Source organism: Nilaparvata lugens, chromosome 5 (genome assembly GCF_014356525.2).
Source record: "Nilaparvata lugens isolate BPH chromosome 5, ASM1435652v1, whole genome shotgun sequence".
NCBI classification, from domain to species: domain Eukaryota; kingdom Metazoa; phylum Arthropoda; class Insecta; order Hemiptera; family Delphacidae; genus Nilaparvata; species Nilaparvata lugens.
The window spans coordinates 45,873,022-45,897,928 of record NC_052508.1 but is presented as its reverse complement, the minus strand read 5'-3'; the positions used below and the strand labels follow the sequence as shown (position 1 = coordinate 45,897,928).

Genomic DNA, 24,907 nt, shown 5'->3' with positions numbered 1-24,907 from the left:
CTGAGCATTTTGTCAAAAGTTATATGTGTTTGAAATTTTGATCCTTGAGGAGTCCTTAAGCGCGCCTCTCCACTAGGAAATACTGAAATGGAGTGCATCTAACGGGTTATTCTCATAGAACATTATCTCATGAACTTATATCATTGTGCGAAATATCAATCTCTAATATCTAATCTCAGATTGTAGAGCACGGAAATACGCCCAGAGGGATTTTGAATTGTAAATCTAAATGGTAACAATCAGAAGATATTGTTGATCAAAAACTAAAAATCATCAAAATTGATTTTTTCTCCAAATTTCACTCATTTTTGAAAAATCATAACTCAGTACTCATCCGAGATAAAGAGTTCCGAATGATCTCATTTTATTCAGACTTTTATAATCTAAAAAAAGGCGAGAGTAAATTCTTCTGTCCGATTACGAGATTTGGCAGAAATAGCTGAAAACTGGAAAATGAGCCGAGAATATGAGGTTTTTGTGCCACCCTGTATCGAGCACAAGGAAATTTTGCATGAAGAAATTGGTTCTTCTCTCATGTATCCAAATAATATATTAAAAAATCAGAACTACAATATAAATTGCATGCACCAATATATATATAGTGACTGGACTATAGTTCACTACTGAAAAATAATACATCTCCCCTGAAAGCTTCAATTACATCCATCCACATCAAGACCGATTGTTTTGAACTATGTACCTAGAATAAATTACCATATATCTAGTATTTTACCGACCCCAAGCTCGAGCTTGCTCTTTTGGGAAAGTAGTTCCTAATATTCGATTATGTACAATAATTTATGAGGGATAAATAAATGGAAAAAATCAGCATAGAGTAAAGATACCGTTTAATACCTAGATACCGTCTAGATACCTAGATTATTTGTCTCTGATTTCAGGTACATTGTTTTTGATGACCGACCTGATTGTCAGGAGGTGTGCTAGGCAGTTCGGGCAGCTGACTGAACTTGCGGTCGTAGATGCAGCGATGCAGCTGCTTGTCGAGCATGCGGCAGTTCTCGTAGGTGCGGCGCAGCAGCCACGACTGTCCGGCCGACACCACCCTGATGGTCACTGCTGTCCCCCCAATAACCGAGTCACCATCGCTCGCCGCCTGCTTCAGGTCTTCGTCGCGGCATACTGACACCTGCCCCAATCACAAATCAAACATTTTAGTATAGCCTACTTGTTCATTTGTCGATTACTACTAAGACACGATCAAATATCACATTTCAATTAGTGATTGATCGCTACGAAAAGCTAGCTCGATACAGACCTGAGCGCCACGAACACGAGCATTTCACTTTTCATCAGCTGATTATATCTGTATTTGTACATGAGCAGTATAATAAGCATCAGCTGATGAAGAGTGAAATGCGCTTGTTCGTGGGGCAAAAGTCTGTACGCAGCTTAACATGTACATTGGAATGTCGTATTTCAATTCGGCGTACAAGTTCACTATTGCCGATGTGTAGCATGAAGTCTAATCTATTTTAGTTTCTTCACGTATTTATACTTTGTATTTTATCAAAGATTATTCCATTGTGTTTTATTTTTTCAATAAAGATTAATTTGATCAAATTTTATAATTATTCCTCCGTTGCTTGTTAACAACATAAACAATCAAATGTTATATTCTAATATTTTCATATTTATTTTTTGAAATTACATTTCAATCACAACACATCGAATTCTGGACGATCCATTTTTTGCCGTCCTTATGATTTCTACCAGATTAAACGGAACTTGACAAACATCATCTGTTTAATCTAATAGAATTTTTAAGAACTGTAAAAAATCGTACGTCCAAACATCGATATTATGTTGTGTGTAACTGGCTTTACGCCGCCTTCCAATTTATCTTCTTCCTTCTTGTTCCTAATGTGATACCTGTAGGGAAAACCTTCCTGCAGACATTCTTTTCATATATACCTCCCATTTAGTGCAACTTTGTAACATTTTAAAATGTTAAGGAAATCAGAATGGTTAGATTGATTGATTAAATACCAGGCCTTCAAGTTGAGTTGCATAACAGAACATGCAGTAATGCAATAACATTAATAAAGCATAATAATCAAGAATGTGACTTGTACCTGTAATGGTCCAAGCTCGACGTGTTCGTAATGGAAGTGTGCGCATTCTTCCAGCTTGGGGAAGCGCGACTTGCCTGGCTCGGGCGACGCCGACGCACCAGTCAGGTGTTGGATGCGTGGCTTGCCTTCCGAGCATATGTTACTCGCCTGAAACAATTCAAAATCATCCAGTTGAAGAATCATTGAAACTCTCAATAAGACATAAACAATTACTGGAATTCATTATATACATTATATTTCAAACACTTAACTCAGAAATGTAAATTTCTATAGGATAATTATTGGTGGCAATTTCAACATACACCTAGAAGCCCAATCAAGGGAGAGAGCCTCATTCATCAATTTGCTGAGGGGCCACAACATGTTTTCGGGGAGCTTATGTCCTCGGCCAACTAGATAGATGTGTTGCATGTCTTGACACTGTCATTACCAACCTGAACTCCTGGCAATATACTACCAAAGTGATTGATCTCATGATATCGAATCACAGTGCAATGCAGTGGTTTTTCAGTCTAAATGAAAGAAACAAATGTTGTCTATTTCACATTCCACACAGTAACTGGATGAATAATAATTCACAGTAACTGGATGAATAATAATTCACAGTAACTGTGAATAACAATCGATAAAATAGACAGATATTTGTATTTGAATTCGATGAAAATTCACTACATTTTATTGCTTCCAAGAACAGTTAATAATCATAACTTTATGAACTGATGATATATCTACAAGTGAAAAGGGTACATAGAAAATGTGCTTCTTTTTTCTAATATTGAAAATTTCCACATTAATGATCCAGATTGAAAAGTCTAGGTAGGAAATGAACTCAATTCAATAGACAACAAAACTAACACAAAATAAATTATGACTTACTAGGATAAAGTTATAGGGTAACGATATTTACTAGGATAAAGATATGTCATTGTTGTTTTTAATTACACAAAAATTTTTTACCAGAACCATCGACACACGACCACTGATTTAGACTCATCATGGAATTTGTTTTAAAATGCGATTTCATTCACATTCACAGTAATACCAGTGATTTTTCAATGTAATTAGTAGTTTTAGCTGAGTACAGGATAAATAACTATGATAATGGCTGATTGAAGAGCCGAGTTGAAACGTATTATCCAATGAAAACCAAGTACAACATCCAAGTTGTATTTTTCTGTGTAATTTCAGATTGAAAACACATAAACCTTTAGTACTCATAGATATGAAAATTTAATAGAATTCGATTGATATTTCTTTATTAAAATAGCTACAGTAGGTCTAACCTTTCATTCTTTTCATTTTATTTTCCCCTATAGATATTATAGAAAATTGCATTGATGAGCAAACATTTTTGCCATAAAAACAGTTGACAATTAATCTTTAAATAATTGACAACACTGCAATAAATGTTCATAAAGAATTACACGCACCCTGCATACAGGAAGCAGATCGTGACAACAGGTTATAAACATACAGCACAGCTCTGACAATTCCGGCATCACCATTGTGTTGACAGGTGGACGGGATACGAGATCTGCACTGCATTCCATTCAATTGATACACTTTCCAAGTAGGCACTCATCTTATTCTATTTGTTTTCAAAGCCACTCACTATATTTGAAGCTCATAGAGAGTCACTTGAGAATTATTGATACAGCGACGATCAAATAATGATATCTTATAACAACTTATCACTCAAGTCTCAAGTAGATTTTATGTGGAGGAACTAACAACTACGAGAAAAATACGATGAACAATGAATCTCAAACAGTCTACTCCTATAACACCAGGTTGGAATTCTAGAACAATCTGCTCTGCACACTGATATTGAATAAAATATGAACATAATATCATAATATAATAGAGTATTTATTATGAATCTATATAATAAGAGAGAGTAGGGTTGTGTTTGTTCGTGTGTTCGTTTGTTCGCATCAAAACATGTCAACTTGTGGATTGCATACCGGAAAAACGGGAATGATTTAGATCTCCAAATTTTGCACATATATTCTAAGAATATCAATCTCGTGCACCTGGAAGCCCAAATTTCAATTTTCCTTCTAGATTTTTCAGAATTAATGTTCAAATTCATCTATGCTACCATACATGACGTTCCATAGGCTACATTGTTGAGCCCAAAGTGTGTTTTTTTATGAGAAGGTTATAATGCTGTTACAAGTCTATGATTTCCAAACGGCTGTGTAGCTCACCGGTAAACCGCTAGCTTACGGAGCGATGGTTCCTCGGTTCGAATCCTGAAGCTTCCCAGTTTTTTTGTTCGTAATTTTTTCCCTCGAAACGTATTATTATAAATTATTTTTTGAAGGAATTTGTTTTCATTACAATTGAACTTGGATTTTATCAAATAATTATTTTTAATGTAAAATTTTGCCACCAGTACAAAAGAAATGGTCATAGTCTTCATGCTGTAGGCCTATGATTGAATTTCATAAGAAAAACATGAATAGATCACAATAAAACAAGTAATAATTTATATTCTTCAGTTATAATGTACTATCAGACACGAATTCGGAGTGAAACGAGTATTTTAGGTATTTTGTTTGGAATTGGGAAAATAAAAGGCTGCCTGATTCAAATTGAGGAGGATCCTAATCGAACTAAAATTTATTGATGTATTGGAAAAATCAATATGATTCTGTGAGGTTTTCAAGTATTATGTATTCTTCAGTTTTCTTTACTATAATAAAGGAAAGAACTGGCTTATACACGTAAGGAATAGGAAATTATGTTTGACGCATCATCACGTCTGAAATATACTCAACTGATTAATTTGAAATTTTGCATATAGATTCTTAATTAACCGAGGATGGTTATTTATGCCTATTTCCAGTTCTTCAAGATTTCATTACGTCAAGTTTTCAATTTGTCATGCTTCCAGTTGTTGTATAGAAGCAGCTGAACATTTCTTTTAAAAGTACACTAGATGATAGGTATGATTGGGGATCCTATTCGAATAAAAATAACTGATTTTCTGTCGCATCAAAACCGCACCGATTTCTCAAACCGTTCAAAAGTTATTCTCATTCAAAGATACTGATAAATCATCCATCTATCCATCATCTTTACTATAATAATGGAAAGAGCTAGCTCATACACGTACGTGATGTAGGAAAATTATGTTTGACACATCATCACGTCTGAACCACTGGACTGATTGATTTGAAATTTTGCATAAAGATTCTTCATTAACCGAGGATGGTTATAGGCCTATTTTCAAATCTCGAATTTTTTATTACGTCAAGTTTTCATTTTGCAGTTTTAAAATAGACCCTTGCGAAGCACGGGTTACCTACTAGTAACTAATATTTCAACCTTACTGTCAGCGAGTTGTACATAATATTAGAATGAAAATAATATACTTCGCAAATCGATGATCAATTTCAATTTCTCATTTAATAATAAGAATAAAATACGTTTAAAAAAATGTTTATTGTAATTTGATACATTTGAAAAAAAATCCTATTGAATTTTGTTGTAAAACTTTTAATGACAATGAATCAATTCAATAGATTCATGATGATTATATATATATATATATATATATATATATATATAATATATATATATATATATATTTGCTTTTTCAGGCCCAGTTCAGTAATAAAATACACAAATAACAAAAAATAGAAAAACTAATGAATAAAACTTACATATAGGGTATATAATGTTAGGTGTCTCGTTGGGTTTTCTTCATGATAAGATTAATGTCTACCGTGTACCTTTTCTCAGTTTCATCAATCATGTTTCCTGATTAAATACATGTTTCATGTATTGTAATCATTTTTCCTTTTGTTAAATTCAATCCAAGATTTTAGAATCAATCTCAAGTCATTACAAGATACGAATTTATTAATTTATTCATACTGATACAAGAAGCACAATACAGTACTGTTGTTTGGAGAGAAACAACAGGCTCAATCCAAAACCTCTCTCTCCTGAATTTTCATGAACAAAGTAGCCCAAATATTTTATACGTTCACTAATATTACTGGAATGAATAGCAGAAGAATATTTTTTATTACATCATATTATTAGTGGGTGGAATGTGGGAGTTCTTAATTTTTCAAGCTTCAACTGGTTGTCATAATAACAGATGGGACATTAAACCATTTCTGCATGCATCAGAGGCACGGCGCATTTATTAATAAAAAACTGGTCTTTTGGCTAGTGCAACGAACAAGTGGAGAGAATCAAGATCATGGACATCATCATCATCATCATCACCATCAGTGGCATCAGTCAGCAACATTCCATTGCTGCGCTGCCTCCGCCCGTTTTACAAGCATTCTCTGTTTGTTACACTGGCCAGGAATTTAATTCCGATCCAGAATAGACAAACAAACGTTTCCCCCGATTCTCGACATTCTTGCATTCTTATCCGATCTTACTTCAAAACATACTTCAAGTGGGAATTGAAATGGAACATTTATTCAATTAAGAAATAATAGGTTAGTTTATGCCAAGGATTTTTTCTATTTATCAGGAAAAGGAAAGTTTTGGACTTGGTTTGTTTCTTTTCTTCGATTTTGCTGATTTGAAAAATGAATTTCAATCAACTCCCAAGTTTGTGCGAATAATTGTATTGAATATCCAATTTGTGATGTTGATAAGAAATTGCTTAGGAATTAGAATAGGATGTGCTAAGATGAACATACGTCCACAGTTCTTTATGAGATAACAATTGGGAAGTGGTCTTGATAAGACGCATTTCTCACATAAAGAATGATATTCAGGATTTTTAGGAACAATAAACAAGATGCCTCAGTTGTTTGTCAATAACTCATCAAATCTGCCTCCATGAAACAATAAGCATGGAAAAAAGAAATATTAGACATTGACAGTACGACGATAATTTCTTATTGGATACAAGATTACTTGAAGATTACATGGTCTAGAGAAGGCTCATTTCACAGAATCATTTCTCACTGAAGAAGATTAGGCTACTTATTAAATTTGCCACCCTCTCAGCCGATAGTAAAATGAATAGAGTTCAGGATGACTGGAGAGAAGACATTAACACTACTTTGACATTAAGCTTTCGACAGAATGAATGAAACTGAAAGGTCGGCACTTGGTAGGTTTATTAATTGTGCCTACAATTGGAGAAAGGTCGATCCTCACAGCCTTGACCTTTCAGATCTTTACCTTGATGGAACCAGTCGACAAATATAGATGGTTGCTGGTGACAAATCCTGCAATTTTCTTAGTGAAATCTAACTACACAGACTAACTACAGACTAACTACCATCTACCATTTATTACCACAGAGGAAAGAACAGAAACGATGGTTTTCTCTTTTCTGTGGCATTACAGAGCATGATACTCTTCTTATGAAGCTTATGCTTCCTATGCTTCTTATGCTTCCCTTTTTGTGTAGTTGAGAAGTTGAATGAAAGTGTCCACATGAATGATGGGATGAGAATGCGAGTTCCAGAACACTAGGAAACGATTTTGAAGCTCATAACTGTCAATTAATGGAGCTAGCATCAATCGGTTACCCTTCCAAATGGACAACTGAGAGTAAATCACTCATCTAATCTAAACGAATAGATAGATTAGATAGATATAATGCTAACGGCTGGGGACATGTTGCCAAAAATCGGAATGCAGTTTGAAATAATTACTGACCTTATTTCCATCTATTAGTAGAAATTTTTATTTTATCATCGAATTGAATATGTCTCATTGCATTAAATTAAGTTGGAGTATATGAAAAAGTCTTCACATTCTGTAGAACTTTCTGGGACTAGGGAAGAAAAGATCAGCACAGTAGGAGAGAAATAACAAGTTGAAATTCAGTAAAAACTGAACTTAAGATTGATTCATAAATCTGCATTAAGATTATAATCGGCGTCTATCAAGTTTTGTGTACTGGATTTTATCAAAAGTGAACCTAGGTGTCTCTGCTTGGAGCCGGCTCCACTATATAGAAACCATTTGTAAAAGCTTGAAGATCGATTTGCGAGGTTCTAAACGAAACTATGCTTTTATTCATCTATCATAATAATTAATCCTTTCATCACCCATGAACAAGCTTAGTACATCTTATGTCATTTTCAGCATGACAAGTGTTATTGATAAAGGGTTGATAATCCTTTTCTCTAATCTAGACACTTCTGAAACAATTTGGCAACAATTCAGTACTCTTCCATTATAAATATCCCATAACCTAAGAACTATTATACTCACTAAACTACTACTATAAACTGTATCATAACCCAAACACATCTAAACGCTCATATAAGTTCAGCAAAACCAATAATTGATAACGAGGTCTAGCCATTTTTGTAACGATTTAGCAACAGCGAAGAAAACTCCTATTAAACTGATACTAGAAACTATATTCCACTGTCGTGCAGTGCAGAGCAGAGAAGGTCAGGGAACGAACAAATTGGAACAGCACGTGATTTGAAAACAAACAGACAAGACTGACAGATAGGACGGAACGTTGCAACGTAACGAACCCTTATCGCGTGATGGTAAACAACACAACACAACACAACACACACTCACACATACACTCTACACTGACTTATTTGTGTCCATTTAAAGAGACGACACACCACAGATTTATTTTTGTCAGAAAATGGATAGACATTTGGTTGTGGATGGCCTGTTGGGCCGGGAGCCACCCGTTTCCGGCGACTATTCAACAACTGGGAACTGCGAACCGGCTCCCTGCCATATTATTCCCTCGCAGCCTCTGCAAAATTTCCCGACCTATCTTAATAATTCCCCGGACTTACCCGACGCCGCTCGTCAAGGAATGTGCTGCTTATTGCGATGCTGCGAATCCAAGACACTCAGCTATCTCAAGGACGATGCCATAGCTAGCATTCTGATTGCTGCGAATTTTTAATCTTCCAATTATGCAATGGTTATGTGACCAGCATACTCTCATATCCTCTATTGTTCAGAATAGTTGAAGATCCAATAATCTAGGATATATAATTGAAACCAATCTATGATGACAATATGATGTGCGTTCTATAAATTTCATCAAACTAGATGCTGATAGGAAAGGATTTTTATGAAATTCTAAGATACTAATGTTTATCATCAATTAATTTTATTGCAAATAATTCAATGGTCTTTCAGCACATTTAGATAAGAGTCCAACCTTATCCAGATCTTACTCTGGATCTTGTCGAGAGTGATTTAATATCCAAAAAAACTCATGGGGTGCTCGGACTGGATGCGTTCAAGTACGAAAATCTGCCATACTTCAGTTTACTAGTCAAAATAGGAACTATTGAAAACCATGAATCGAAACGTACTCCCACATTCAACAACTTCAATGAATCGCAAGTCACTCAATTTAATATTTTTTGTAATATCAATATTAAATATTTTGTCTCTAAATAGTTGGCCTCTTCACTGTTTCATGCCCACTGTTGTTTAGTGATGAAAGCAAATTTGAAATAGAAATGAAATGAGACGAAAATGAAAAAGCTCAGAAAATTGGTCGGATTGTGAGAGGAAAAAGAAGTATGTAATGAAGAGCATTACTGATCTTCGAACAATATACAAAGTATAATAGATGGATAGGAAATGCATAAATTAATAAAAAGATAAAACATGATCGATGACAAACCAATCACGAGCAAGAACCCGGTAAGGAAAGTAAAGCTACATCTCTAAGCTCCACCCACTCACTCACGATTGGTCAACAATGAGAACTCACAAATTCTTCCGGTAAAAAATATAGTATTTACAGAGTAATTGATAATCACTTTTCTCCGAAATGTAGGCTGCTGCAGTAAATAGGTTATATTTTTTCATAGAACTTGTAAAACTCTGTAAACAATGTAAGCCTTGAATTATGAATGCGTTTTTTGACGTTTGATCTAAAATTTTACCATTTCTTTATGTCCATTTTTATTCAGAAAATCCTTACACCGGTTTATTTTGCAACAACATAGGCCAGAACACTTTAAATTCGTAAAACAAGTACTGTACAGTGAATAATTGGGATGAAGGTTTCCCAGTGGTTTCCGTTTGTCCTAGCTTACTGGATTTGTCCTATCCTAGCGTAACTTCTACTTAACTGGACTAGACATTCACGTTTTGTTAAAACACCTCATTAAACATGCACTTGGAATTATTAGCAATAGAATTCAAGAAAATCGAAACACTTTGATTATGTGATCAGTAAACATTTTTTAATAGATTGGATTGAACGATCTATTCGACCTATAGATCTATCAATATTCATTCTAAATTGTTCAAGTCTTAATTGTTCTACAAGTTTGTCTGTGGAGCAACTGGACAATAAAATAATGGATAGTCTACTCATGAATTTTATTGAGGTGAGATGTTCCTTATACCTTCGATCGATTAATCTACACGTTGAGTCGGTCTGTATGAACTCAGTTGAAAAGCAGTCTATAGAAGAATTATTTCAACGAAAAGTAAATGAAAATCAGAACTATGATTGTATGGATAACCAGGTTTCAATGGCTTTGATCAATTAAGCTTCATTCTGCCTTAGTTTATATGAGCTTAAAGAGAAAGAGAGTGAACAGAGATGCTTCGAAGTGAATCAAGCTGATGCCAAGTTAAGCATTAATCGTGTGGATTAGTTGGGGTGGCAACATTTGTTCCAATTAATTAATGGCTCATGACAAGCAAACAGCACACGTAACGGGCATTCCACTTGAATCCCTCTTGCATTTGACACTTCAACTACATTCTACATATCGCCACTGTATTTCTCTCTTTCCACTGTTTCAATTGTAGCTGAATTAATAGTCTCCCTTTCAATGATTGCCTCTTAACAGAGCAAGGAACTTTTGGTGATTAATTAGAAAGTTAATGGGCTGAAAAGAAGACAACTCAGCACATTGCAACCAGAATAAATTTATTTCCAACGTTCCTAAGAGCACATGGGATTCGTATGTAACTGCAGTATTTAGCCTAATAAGAGTGATTAACTGCAGTTTGTGATTTGAAAATTGTAATAATTTTCTAAATTTTGTGGAACCAAGATGCATTCAATTTTCAACTAGATGCAGCTCGAGATACATCAGTGATTTGAATGAGAAATTATTACAACATAAACTCATTACAACTCATTAATTGGACACCCAAAATAAGTAAGTTTCTACGATAACAAATAACACAAAGAAAGAGTTGAAAGATACTTCATATTTTATCTGACTAGAAGTTAACAGCGTGAGAAAGATGAATAAACTGACAGCAGGATGTGATTGGATCATAATAGTCCTCAAATATAATGTGTTAAACGATGAATCTCAGTATTTTCTTTTACATTATCATGAAACATTATTTTATCCGATTCAATCTTTGTTTATTTTAATCATTCTTTCAATTCCGGCTGAGCAATGTATCTGTCTGTAAATTTGTGGGATTTCTAGCTTTGTCTCCTCTAAGCACCGTATTGATGCAATACAAAAATATCAAGTAACAATACAAGAATACTGTAAGCATATTGACGCAATTCGAATATCAAGTATCACTTACAAAAACAGTTATGAATATAGCATGTTTATTTCCTCAAAATCATTAGAAGTCCGATTTTTATGAATAACAATGTTATATGTAACACAATCATGTGATGGTAATAGGTTGCTGGAACTTTGAACTGGTTTCAGATGAAGTTTCAAATAAATATTGAAAAAAGTAAAATTCTTATATGATTACATGAATAATTTCAATAGGTTTCTTAGTTTACAGCTTTTTTCAGGAAGAATTTTTCATGCTCGTTAATATTGTTCATTCTTTTGTTCTTTTAGTATCTCTAGAAACTGTAGCTCAGTTTCTGGTAATTTTCTCTCATGTTTTGCACTCATCATCATTTGATAGGGCAATCTCCTTCTTCCTTTTCCTCTTCCTGTTCCTCCCACTCAAGTATACTCCATTATTCCAAATAAACAGTTTCCTCTCCTTATTTCACTAAAAAGACTTTCGTCTTTTTCTTCAGGGAATTTCTAGCATAGTATCAGTAGTGTCTCTTTTCTGTTTAGGGCTACTTGTTATGTAAATGGAAATACAAATCTCAGTACCCGTTTTTGAATTTTGAAAATGGCATGAATGTCGCATGTGTTTTGTTATGATGAAATAATTCAAAAAAGGGTACTGAGATTTGTATTTCTATTTATCAGTAGTGTATATAATCATCATAAAAACGAACACAAATTATCTATATTTAATCAAGGTAACTTTGAAGTTGTTAACAACGATTTGTCTACCAGTAGATTTAATAATTGTTTTATACTTCTGCAGATGAAAATAATGTTTTTTTTCTAGATTCAAGTTAACAATTTCTTTGCAGCTTGATGTGAATTTTAGATTTTTTCTCATTAATTAAACTCAGACGAATACATTTCTATGCCGTCCCAAAATTGTTTTTCCTTCGAAAACGTAGGATGAGTAGCAGTAGAGTGAACGCTATGCAATTTCATGGCCTGTCACTTGACTATTTTCTACTACGTCTATTATTAGATTTGCTCAAAAATAAAAAAGTTGGCTTTCTCCACTGCATTCTATTCTTATGGGATCTGCTGTTTTACGGGTGGTGTGTGCTAGGTTAGTGCTGTTTGTTCAAGTTTACAACTTTTCTTCCTTACCACAACCACTAAAAGTTATAAAAGGACAATAGTTATGATTTACTTGTTGCCGTAATCTTTTTCATAAATTGAGTATGTTCAGCAGCTTGACATGGATGTCTATTTAAACTGTTGGAAATAATTCTAGTACAATATGGGAGGACTCAAGTTTTCCAAGCAACTTGAAGTGAAACATCAATTTTTAGGAATAGAAATAAGAGTACTTGAGTGGAAGCTCAATATAAGTTACAGTTTCAACGAACTTTTTCAATGAGAGTTTGCTGTAGCAATTCGCTGAAATAATACGCATTTCAAGAATAAAATGAATGCGTCATTATCAAGGGAAAAGTTTTAAATGGACAGATTTCTTGGCATTTCTTAGTAATAAAAAATGAATTCAAATTAAAAAAATTAATTCTAATTGAAAAGCATACCGATATTTCAATTCTTTCTCGAGTGAGAAAACAGTGCTTAGGAAAACAAGTGTCACCTGAAAAGGTAGATAAAGCTGGTGGTAGGGTGAAGGTGTCAAGGTGTCATTGTAACTGGGAGCATTCGAAACAAAAGGAGGAGAAACATTTATATAATCTACCCAACAAGTGGTTTCTATTGGCTGTACCAACATGTTTTCAGAGGTATTCTTAGCACCGCTCGGGAAGCGAGGTATCAACCACTGAAAAAACTGAGGAGTAAGGCAAATAGGAGTTTCCATACAAAATTCATGAGATAGCTGGAAGAAAGCGGATCACAAAGTTAGTAGCCTAGTCCTGTATAGGAGCGCTACTTTATTTTCCCCGGGGATCAAGAAGTTCGCTACACTTTTAGAGGTTCAAGTTTCACCGACCGTAATTTCAGGTATGCCTGCAAGTTATTACAAAGCGACCACAGTAACACAACAAGACCCGGCACGGAATGAGGCGGGTTTCAACGGGGATACTTGCAAAATCCAGGTAATTTTTGGCTCGAGAAGGATGTTGGAAAATTTCTTATCGGCGCTTGTTTTAATGAGAATGAATCAAATTTTAACTTATCAATACTGCCGAGCTTTTAGTAGAGAGATCATGATTGTCGAACAAAAGAATCCACTTAATTCAGACTAAAGATGGATTTAGTTAATAATGAAATTATACTGTAGTGATTACCATTGATTAGTTACTGTTATCCTTTTGTAATAGGATTTACTCAACTCTTATGAATTGAATAATATAAATTCAGAACCTATACATTTTTGAAACGTTCCGTTTGTAATATAATTGTTGAAATGCAAATGCAGTGCATATGTGATGTCTTAGAATCTGAGACACTTATATATGTTTGTGATCTTAAGTCTAGGTGTCATCATAGAAAAATACAATCAGTTATATTGTATATGGTTTTACTAACCCAAATCGACTGTAATCTGGTCTATTTCTATACCAGTAACCTTATCTGATTCAAGTTGTGTCCGGTTGTTGCAAGCGCATAACGACTCTATATAAAGGTGTTATTAATGTTTATTTGATTTTTTTTTGTTCAACGATGCAGCTACCAAACAAACAAGAAATTAGCAAAAATAGCCTTTTTTAGAATTTACCATTTACTCTCTTAAGGTGCGTACAGATATACGCGCCGCGAACATGAGCAATTCACTTTTAATCAGCTGACTATATCTGTATTTCTACAGAAACGGTAAGATACAGATATAAAAAGCTTGGCATCAGCTAAATAAAAGTGAATTGCTCATGTTCGTGGCGCGTATATCTGTACGCACCTCAACACTTACAGGAACTTTTAAAAAAAAACTTCATTTACGAACACCACGATTTTCAATTTTCAGAGCACCCTCACTTCGTTTTGCAACGGAAATCGTGATGTGGAGACGAGATGGCAATTCATATTTGTTCGTTAATTGATTTTGAATGTCGAGTAGCAGTACAGCAATTTGCAAAAAAATGGAAATCGACGCTATAGTGTTAAAGTGGGATGAGGTGCAAGAGAGAGTGAGTGAGTGAGTGAGTGAGAGAGAGAGAGAGAGAGAGAGAGAGAGAGAGAGAGAGAGAGTGAGAGAGCCCTCTGGCGCCAACATAGATAGTAGGTGAAGCTAGAGCAAGCAAAACAGGCCAGCGAAATTCCCTTCCTGCGTAGAGCCTGCTTCAATTTTCCCACAGGACCGGGAGCATCGATCCTGTACCCCAGCGTACCCCTTTAGGTGGGAAGGGTACAACACCCAAGGTTATGGAAAACGCCCTCCTCTCGCACACAACACGTACGCACAGCACACCTTTCACACGCACAGCTCACAGGCTTCCACATGTGCTGCTCTGCTCAGCGAGCAAACACATCCACACGCTGCATCCTATCTCTTCTGTTCACAACCGACTACGTAAGCAAATTCACCCTCATGAACCAGACCCATTCAATTATTGTTAGAGTGCAAGGTATCTGTGCGAATTGGGGTCGTTTCAAGTTGTTACATTACGAGGCACAATTAGAGGCAACTAATCGTCTTTGTTCAATCAAAGTCGAATTTTTTCATGGTCCAGAGGTGATGTTTCTCACAGATTGAAATTGAAGAATTATTCGAACGGGAAAGCATACAGAGATGAGTGTCTATGAGTAGAATTTAGAGTGGATAAACACCAACCACAGTTGGAAAGAGAATATTGATAACATTGGACAATGCAGGTACAACGCAAAAAGTAAACGCAATTAAATCGTAAAAAACTCAAAGCAAAATTAACAAACAAAGAGAAAGGGGCTCATAAGTGTTGCATTTCAGAAACACAGTATTAGTTCTTTATATCTGAGAAGAGTCGTATTAATGAAATTGCACAAAACCGAATCAAGGAAAGAAATAGCTGGTCATTTCTTTGTACTCGTATTGACTTGATAAAAAATCTGGTGTGGCGCACTCACACAACTTTCCTTGCCGTTATGAAAATTGATCACCTGACGCTAGTGTTCCCGCGCATCTCAAGTCTACTATTCAGTGATTTGAGCCAGCTGGTGACAGGGTAATAACGCTGGAGACACACATGAGGTCTGCTATCTCTTCATAGTGAATGATTTAATAGAATCAACAATAATTTTCAATTGAATAATCAAATTTTCTCGAATTTAAAGCTTATTTTCAATTTTATGTGAAAATGTTACTGAACATTAGTTGTAGAGATTTTCATGCTCAATCTACTCCACTTGATTTTTTTTGTTTCAATTGTATCTGGAGCCTGATAATTGGGATTCTATCTGCATTGATGGGGCGGAGCTTCTGAAATTTTTACAGATATGGGACTTGTGGCAGTTGATAGAGCTTATCGATGACTATTTTAGGTATGAATTTGATCAAAATCGTTGGAGGCGTTTCCGAGAAAATCACGAAAAACCCTGTTTTTGACAACATTTTCGCCATTTTAGCCGCCATCTTGAATTGCATTTGATCGAAATTGTTCGTGTCGGATCCTTATAGTGAAAGGACCTTAAGTTCCAAATTTCAAGTCATTCCGTTAATTGGGAGATGAGATATCGTGTACACAGACGCACATACACTCATACACACACACACACACACACACACACACACACACACACACACACACACACACACACCACACACACACACACACACACACACACACACACACACAGACCAATACCCAAAAACCAGTTTTTTGGACTCAGGGGACCTTCAAACGTATAGAAATTTAGAAATTGGGGTACCTTAATTTTTTTCGGAAAGCAAAACTTTCCTTACCTATGGTAATAGGGCAAGGAAAGTAAAAATAACTGTATACTATTCAGAGTCCTTACCAACACGATACCACAGAATAGAGAAACAACAACGTTTCTGTACTCAGTGGCGATGTAAGCGAAGTGATTGGTGATTGTGAACTACAGAAAATATTGGTGACTGTCAATATGAGTGATCAAAGACAATAAAAAGTAGTGATTACTAATTACTGTAATAAATTAGTGATCATCGATTAGAGTGAAGTTAGAAAGCAAATGCCTATTATAGACGGAGCGTAAACCGCATGACGTATAATCCAACCTTTCCATGAATGAATCAAACACTTGTAGGTGATATTGGGTTTGGCAGTGATTATTGGTATCTAAGAGATATTCTCACCAGTCTCATCCACAAGGACACCACTGATGTGAAGGTGACATTGACATTGGCACTAACACTTGCACTGGCATCAGAGGTGCACGATGTCATTGCGACCAATAGGCAAATGCAACTGACTTCAGCCGTCACTCACTCTTTATACTTCATTCACATTCCCCACCGGCTTCATGCAACAACCCCACCTTAAACATAAAGAAAGTAATGCCAACTCAATATTAGCCCACTGCCTACGAGGTAGTAAAAGCCAGCCACGAAAAACGACCCCATTTTCAAGAGGTACTAAATAAGAAAGGGGAGCAACTAAGAAAGAGGAAGAGAAATAAGAAAGGGGGAGACGCCTTCCACCAAGGTAGTTTTTTCTATGTTCGGCTCTACTGTAACACCTGTGTAATAAATGAATGCATTCTCAAGACGAAAGGTGCGCGTTTGAAGTTGTTCAAAATCGAAATCGAAGATAAGGTATAGTTGTTATCCAATCCAAATCTTAATAATTCAATCCAATCATTCCATTCATTTTGCACCAATGGAATCGCAGATTGCAAATACGCGATCACGCAATAAGGGTATAGAGGTAAATTGGAATAGAATGCAAGCTATAGACAATTAATATCAACTTTAACAGTGGGGCCTAGCATTTTTCACTTCCATAGGTGGAATTTAGCTCTGTTACAAAAACAAACATGATTAACCTCTTTTTAACACGAGAATGGATTAGGATTTATCTCCCTCGTATTCTATCTATTTGGTCAGTATCACGTATTTCCATGTATCACAAGCATTTCCGCTTTCAATGTATATTAACTGATACCTATTCCATTATTTTTTGGATCAGGTAATTTATGAAAATTGGAAAGAGTTGTAAACAAACCTCTAAATTTCGAGGCACTTCTTGAAATGAACTGAAGGAAAGAGATATATTGAAGGGGCGGTTACTTGCAGACGAACTTACCTGGAATCAGAAAGAAAAATATTTCAATAAATCATAGAGACACCAAATGAAAAATGTGCACTTAATATGAAAAGAAAAATCATGTCAGAGTTTATTTTGGTGGGGGATGAAAATTATGTGATGTATGTGATCATTGTCTTGCATACTAGTTGAATCTTCTTCTAGGAAGAATTACTACTGAGCCAATAACGTTTTTATCGGGAAAAATAGTATACTTATGAAGATACTGCTAATGTCAAAAATATTAAAATTTCATTGTACGCTAAAAAGCTTTCAACTTCTACAGAATATCTTCTACTTGAGTTAGACACGAAAGAGTGCTCAACTACTCTGAAACGAGCTTTCTTATAGAATTAGGTATTATAAGGGTGAATCTATAAGCCTTCTAATGAGATTATAAACTGGAAAGTCTGCTACAAAGCAGATTAATTTGGAACTTCATGCCAGAAATTAATTGGCAAGAGATTTGAATCTTATTAAGTTATGGAATTGGACAACTGGAGCGGAAACGAATGAACTCCAACTACAATTCTCTCGAAAAGGAACGACAGCTTGTGGAAATAACTCTTAGTTGTTGGACTGCATCATAACATCAATCAGAGCCGTGAATCGGCAGAAATATTCCGTTAATTTAGTATGTCATTACTTTGAACAGGGTCGACTCGAATTCAGCTATTCATGAGGGATAAACCGACAAGATTAATTCAGTAACCGAGTTCAGTATTAGCAGAGACGAACATAATCTAGGTATCTTTACTCTATGATACTAGTCTAAAACAATCTGAAATGAATGTGCAGATTAAAATTATTGAAACATACATCAATAAAACAGACGCAACCAACAAAAAAGGATTACAGTGGATCTTTTGAAAATACAAAAATAATATACAATATTTTGAAAATACTAAAGGAGGGAGTTTCACATGAGAAGAACAGTACAATATTTAATTATATATAATAATGTATTTCGTGTTTCATGCTATACAAGTAGATTTATTCAATGAATGAAGTTTCAAGTAAGATGTGATACATTTATTAACTTTTATTCAAGTATTTAAATACATCAAATCGTATGATGGGGAGGTAAAAATCATTAAGAATGCAACCCTCTTGATCCCTACAGGTTTTCATTCACAACTGAGATAATAAATACTGTTATTTGTAGTCTTCTGAGAGCCTAGTCATGGAAAGAATCGTTGAAAAACGACCGCAGATAGTGATCCAAAGTTACAAACTTTTCCAGGAAAAAATAAAACTTCTGGTTCCTTTTCTCGGTTGGGAAGAACGCAAAAAGACCACAACGTTCCAGAACACCGAGAGAGGGAAATGAAAAACCAAGACATCTTTTGCGGTTCGAAGCAAGCTATTTTTGCAAAAGTTGAGAATTTAGAGATGGAAATTTAGCACGATCGTCAATCATAAAGAGATGGTGGAGATAGAGTAGGAAAGAACGATGAAAATTGATATGGGAGAGAGAAGGAGGAAGAGTAGGGACCGTAAAGCAAGTGGAGTGAAGAGAAGACCATGGGGAAAAGGGAAGATAGAAGAACAAACTTTGTGCAGACCGTCATAACACCAATATATAAAATGACAGTGCAGGGTTGGAAAATATTTAGGATACGATCGATTAATACAAATTCTTGGCATCGTACTGACCCCTTACCACTTCCTCTACCACCACATAATAAACAGACACCATATAAATAGTGTTGATACCCGAGCCTCAACCTCTCATCCTCACTCTCTCTTAAAATTTTCCTTTTTTTTATTCGCGCGGCTAAAATATGATCAGTGGTTGAGGGAAGAGGGATAATATACTGGCACGAGCTCATCTCTTTTTCAGAAAAAGTACTCCCTAAAAGCGAAGACCAGGAAAAGGAAAGAAGGCTTAACGACATGGAGCAGCTACCCATACCCATTGCCTGCTCCAATAAGCACTCTGTTCCTATGACGTCACACTGGGGGACAATCCCTGATTCCCTGATGAGGAATTCTGATACAAGGGAGGCAGAAGGGAAACCACGAACGATGGACCGCTTGCTGAGCACTGTAATCAATAGCAGCTTGGAATTTATTTTCCCCCTTCAATAGCTATATGGGTTAAATCGGAAATTGTATCGTTATAGTTTCGGCAGCTAATGGCGATTTTCTAATAGGAATTGGGTCATGCACAATAATTTCTTATATGTCCGCATTGCAGAGTGGATGTGGTCCAATAAATAGAGCTTTGAATTTCTTAAACAGTTCTACTATTTACTAGCATAGTTTCTGTGGCGTTTTTCAAACCCTTTCGAAAAACTGTATAATAGATGAGCTACTTTATTTTTTCATAAGGATTTCCAATTTTGCTTTTTACTTGTACATTGTTAACTTTATATAGGTGATTATAGCAGTAATATTAAAGCAGTTTTGGGCGAATGCCTGTTGTTTTATCTGTATTGTTTCTATTGTCTATTAATAAATGAAATGAAATTATCCAATCAAACAGCCATGCGCTTAGTTGGATTCGAACACACGACTCTTCCGGCTGCATTTTATCAATGGGTACTTATAGCACTTCTACCGACTGAGCTATCATAATCCGAAACTGAATTTTGTAAATCACTTTTTATGAGATTCTATATCCAGACATCACATTACATTACAATCCTTATGTACTGCACAGAGAAATTCATGAAGACTTGTGATATTCATTATACAGCACGTTGTGAATTGTTCTTTGAAATTGTAATTGTATAGATTGACTTTGTATGAGAAAATTTATTTTGAAATAATAAGTTGAACGAGAATACAGTAGGCCTACACTTCAAATCTGCTATTGAACATTCTTGGGACTACCGCAACTGTAAATATTGACATCACAAAATAAAAAATGAAAAACATAGAAATAGCGCAATATCTAATGATTACTTCCATCATATCAATTCAATACAGTTAGTAGTTAGAGCAACTGTTGAGTTGAAAGTCATATTACAGTATTTCGCTGAAATGATAAAGAGTACTGTTGTTTCTATGACGAGACGAGATGCGGGTGGAGGTTTCAGCCTATAGTTTGCCCTTTCAGCTGCAAGACGAGCCAGCCAGGCAGCTATGGCTCCCGTTTCAATTCAGTGACACTGCAGTAGCTCTCTCCTATCCTATCCTATCCCGTTCGTTGTGAGAAGAGCTGAATTAGAACGACGACCAATCTCTCTGCGGGATGACTACTCTGCTTGAAGGAGCAACTTTGCAAGCTGGGTCTTCTAGGAGGCTAACTTAGATGAATTATTTTATGTCAGTCTCTTTTTCTTTTTCTTTCTCTTGTTTCTCCTATCCTCTCTTTCTCTTCCCCGTCTTCTTCTTTTGACGGAGTGTGAAAGGGAATTCGAATTTTGTTGACAGCCTGAAGAGATTGTACAAACAACACTATTCCAACACTTTTTCTCAACATTGATCGATTGCATTCCATTTCCATTGGTATAAAACAACACTTGAGCAACTACACGTGGCTTGTTACAGAATAACCAGCACTTTGGAATCTGCAGGAATAAAACTTGATGGCAATCACGATACTAGTAATATCAAATTTTCTTCTTCTACTGAAATACCATTTGACCATTAGGAGAGACCTTTGTTGTCAAGGAAAATGTTATTAAATTCTCAAAATACACTTTTTTCGATGGTGCCCACATCTGCAAACTTTTCTGCAAGTTCTGCAAGCTCCGAATGGCTCATTGAATATGCAATTGGAAGATGGAAGGAGTTGCAGTTTTAGGTAAGTTCCAAACCGGTACTACTGTTGTGGGCCGATTTTTCCAATCTATGAAAAAGAAGCTTATCAATTTGAAATCAGTATTTTGATTATGATAATTTATTAATGAGATATGTTGATAAGTAACACATAAACCAGATCGGAATATTTAGTGTCTATAATTTTTGGACAAATTGTTGTGATAATTATAATAACTGGAAACATAACTTCATTACGACTATATTAGCTACAGAAATTCGGGAGAGAAACAGTTTTGGATTAATCCTGTTATTTTCTTACCAATCATTGATTAAATTTTGTGGTTGTCTGAAATTAAATGAAATGATATAAATTAAGTAATTGGATTTATTCTTCTTTATGAAAGATACAGTGAAAGTAGGAGTAAGTATGCCAACTTAAAGTTGGCAACTCCAGGAAATTCTATTCTATTTGTGAACATTTTTTAACCAACCTAGTTTGTTCATTTTTACTTCTCATTAACTTTCAATTATGAACTGAACACATCACTCCTGTTTATACACAATCAAGTTGATTGACATTACGCTTATCCTGGAGGTTACATTGGGTTGAATTAATCATTCCTTCAGTCTATTTGCAGGTGCACTGTCACTATGTACCCGAAAGTCCTGTTTTGGAACTGTGTATTCGTTGGCACAAAGACTGGCTTTCTATTAGCACTTTATTAGGATTCAGTAACTATTCAAGTCAGCTCAAATCGTCTGGTAATGTACTAAACGTAAACTGGAATTCAGTTTGGACATTTGGACGTCCAGGATTAGAGTTGAGAGTTACTTTAATCAGGAATGAGACTCAATTAGTATCAAACACATTCAAAAATCGATTCATTTTTCTATTTTATTCACATAGAATACCTTTCGAATCAACAAGTAAAAGTGATTCCGAATAATAACTTAAATGATCCTTCAAATATTTGAAATGTCGTGATTATTCCAGTATTTTCAAATTTCAATGATTTTAAGTTTTTTAAATCGATAATATACGTGAGGTTCACCTTCATCGCCACCATCAGGTCTACACCGGCCTAGGACTATGTGAACATTATCATATTCAACAAAAACGTAAGTTATTGTCTGTTTAAACATGACATGGAATATGGCAACGCGCATGCATGCTTTGATGTTCAAAGAAACCGTCATATAAACCGGACGTCTCATTATATTATACTCTATCTATGGTCTATGAGGATCCGAGTGATAGTCCGAAGAATCAGAAGTCACACAATGCTACGTGTGTCGCATGTAAAGATGTCCGACAAGATCAAGCCATGAATGAATGGACACCGAACCAACCTTCGATGCTACTTCTATTCAACAGGGCAAGTGAAGAACTTGAAAACCATTCAAGAAGAGTAGTCGTCGTCTAAAGGCAATCACAACATTGTTCAGCAGATTTAACAACAAATAGGCTAAGAAGAATCAGTAGGCACCGGGTCAAACAAATTAACGTCAAGAGTGTTAACAGGCTCCTCCGTTTCACAAGAGAACAAAATACTGAATGACAAAAAAATCCTCACTCCACAAGGAAACGTGGACACTAAGAAAATGAACGATAAAATAGTCTATCTTTGGTTAGAAGGAAATTATGGAACTATCGTATAACTCACATAAACTATTACAATATTAATTTTGGTAAGTGAATTTATAAAGTTTGGGTAGCTTTAGAATAGGTTAATACTATAATTTCATTCTTGCCAAGATTGGTATTACCCGGTTGACACTATAGCCGACGTTATTAATCATTGAAGGCGTTGCAATATCCTTGACACAATTATTTTTAATCCTCGAACAACACACACTAACAGAAGGAATTGTTTTCTCAATCAATGAGAATTTTACTCTAATACGTTGAAGCTAAAATGGTTCTGTTTTGTTACTCTCGGCGCCCAGAACTTCTTGGCAACGCAAAATTATCATATATTCAGTTTTCTCTATTTTTATTACCCAATTTTAAGTAAAGTTCAGATTGTTCTGTAACTGGCAATAAATTTTATTTGAACGGTATTAGGAAACATGCTGTGATCTATTCCTGTTGATAATAGAAGTAAGCTTGACTCGTAATGGCAAGACTGCTAACGCAATGTGTCAAGCTGCACAGTGTAAGTGTAATACAGGGGTTAGTGCAACCAGGGCAAACCAGTGGCACACGTGTGCGGGAAGAAGTTGCGAATTGCACTAATCCATTTGGGTCACCATCCGGTCTCCTTGAAGCGATAATAGAATCCGACGTGAGTGGAAAGACTGATATGGTCCCCATATCCGAGTCAACACACTGCACACATCAGACAATCCGTGCTTTTCGAATGATTGAGTTCAAAGGAACTAATTTCTGGGTCGTTTTCGACGAATGCAAAATACTGGTTCTATATTAGCCAAAATACTATTATCACGAAACCTTTCTGTATGCAGACAACCTAATATGCAACTAATGTATTTAGATTAATATTATTGAATTATTTATTGATGAAAAGTGAATTGACTTTTCAGACTTTTGGGACGATTTCGATGAATGCGAAATACTGGTTTCTTCAAGAGACTTTCACACACAGCTCTGTTACCAATTGATTATTATTTCTATACACAGAGACACAAATTAAAATTAATGCAGAATGTATGTGGGTGTGATGAATTATTCAAGTACGCCAACTTCAAACAATCTTGATGTAAAACTCAATAACAGAATGATTCATCATTCTCAGTCACTAACATCCAGTAAAATAAGAAGTGATGTGTAGACAAATTTCCACATCTTCATTCTGCATTTCAACAGTTTTACATGTTAAATCATCTTCTAAGTTTTATTAATTCTCAACGGATTAATAAAAATCGCATCCTCAAGATGTACAACCCAGATGTAGCACAGTGTTTGATAACCTCTCACTAGAATGACGTTTGGGAGAACTCCTGTGATAAAGTTTTTTAATGATAATAAAATTCAAATTCTGGGAAGAAGGCTATGTTATCAAAATAATGATGTCAACAATAAACTGTTACATTAACATATTAGCCAGGATCTGAGGGGAATACGCAAAAGAGGTCATAATAATTCAATTGTAATAGTTTTCAGTTAGCGTTTACTAATAAAAATAGTTGGGAATAATTTGTTTCACTCGTATACAAGGAATATGAAATTTATCTCTAAATTAGTAATCACTAAATAAAACCATGTAGATTTCAAGTCGGCCAAACAGTAGTTAATGTGAAGAATTCAAAATGACATTCAACCAATTTTGTAATTCATGACGTCATAGCTGTTAATATTGAATAGAGCAAGAACCTCAAGTTATTTGCATGGTATGAGGAGGAAATGACAATTAAATGCATGCCATCATGAAAGATGAAGAGATGAAGAAGACACCCATCTTCCAAGTGAAGGCCACATACAGGAATGCGAATTTCAATA

At 35.3% G+C, this 24,907-nt stretch overlaps 1 protein-coding gene across 8 annotated transcripts in view; it reads right to left on the bottom strand.

Annotated features, from left to right (window-relative positions):
• Nucleotides 1-24,907, bottom strand: part of LOC111047564 (GTPase-activating protein CdGAPr) — a 139,109-nt gene that overhangs the window by 38,164 nt on the left and 76,038 nt on the right. For 4 of the 8 annotated variants that reach the window (XM_039428434.1, XM_039428435.1, XM_039428436.1 and 1 more), the window contains 3 exons: nucleotides 17,656-17,736; nucleotides 2,094-2,240; nucleotides 923-1,147 (listed from right to left, as the gene is read on the bottom strand). In XM_039428434.1, coding sequence (XP_039284368.1) covers nucleotides 923-1,147; nucleotides 2,094-2,240; nucleotides 17,656-17,736 — 453 coding nt within the window. Of the gene's footprint in view, nucleotides 1-922; nucleotides 1,148-2,093; nucleotides 2,241-3,523; nucleotides 3,888-16,787; nucleotides 16,927-17,655; nucleotides 17,737-24,907 lie in introns of those variants that run through there. The other 4 variants (XM_039428438.1, XM_022333342.2, XM_039428439.1 and 1 more) reach the window with 3 other exon arrangements.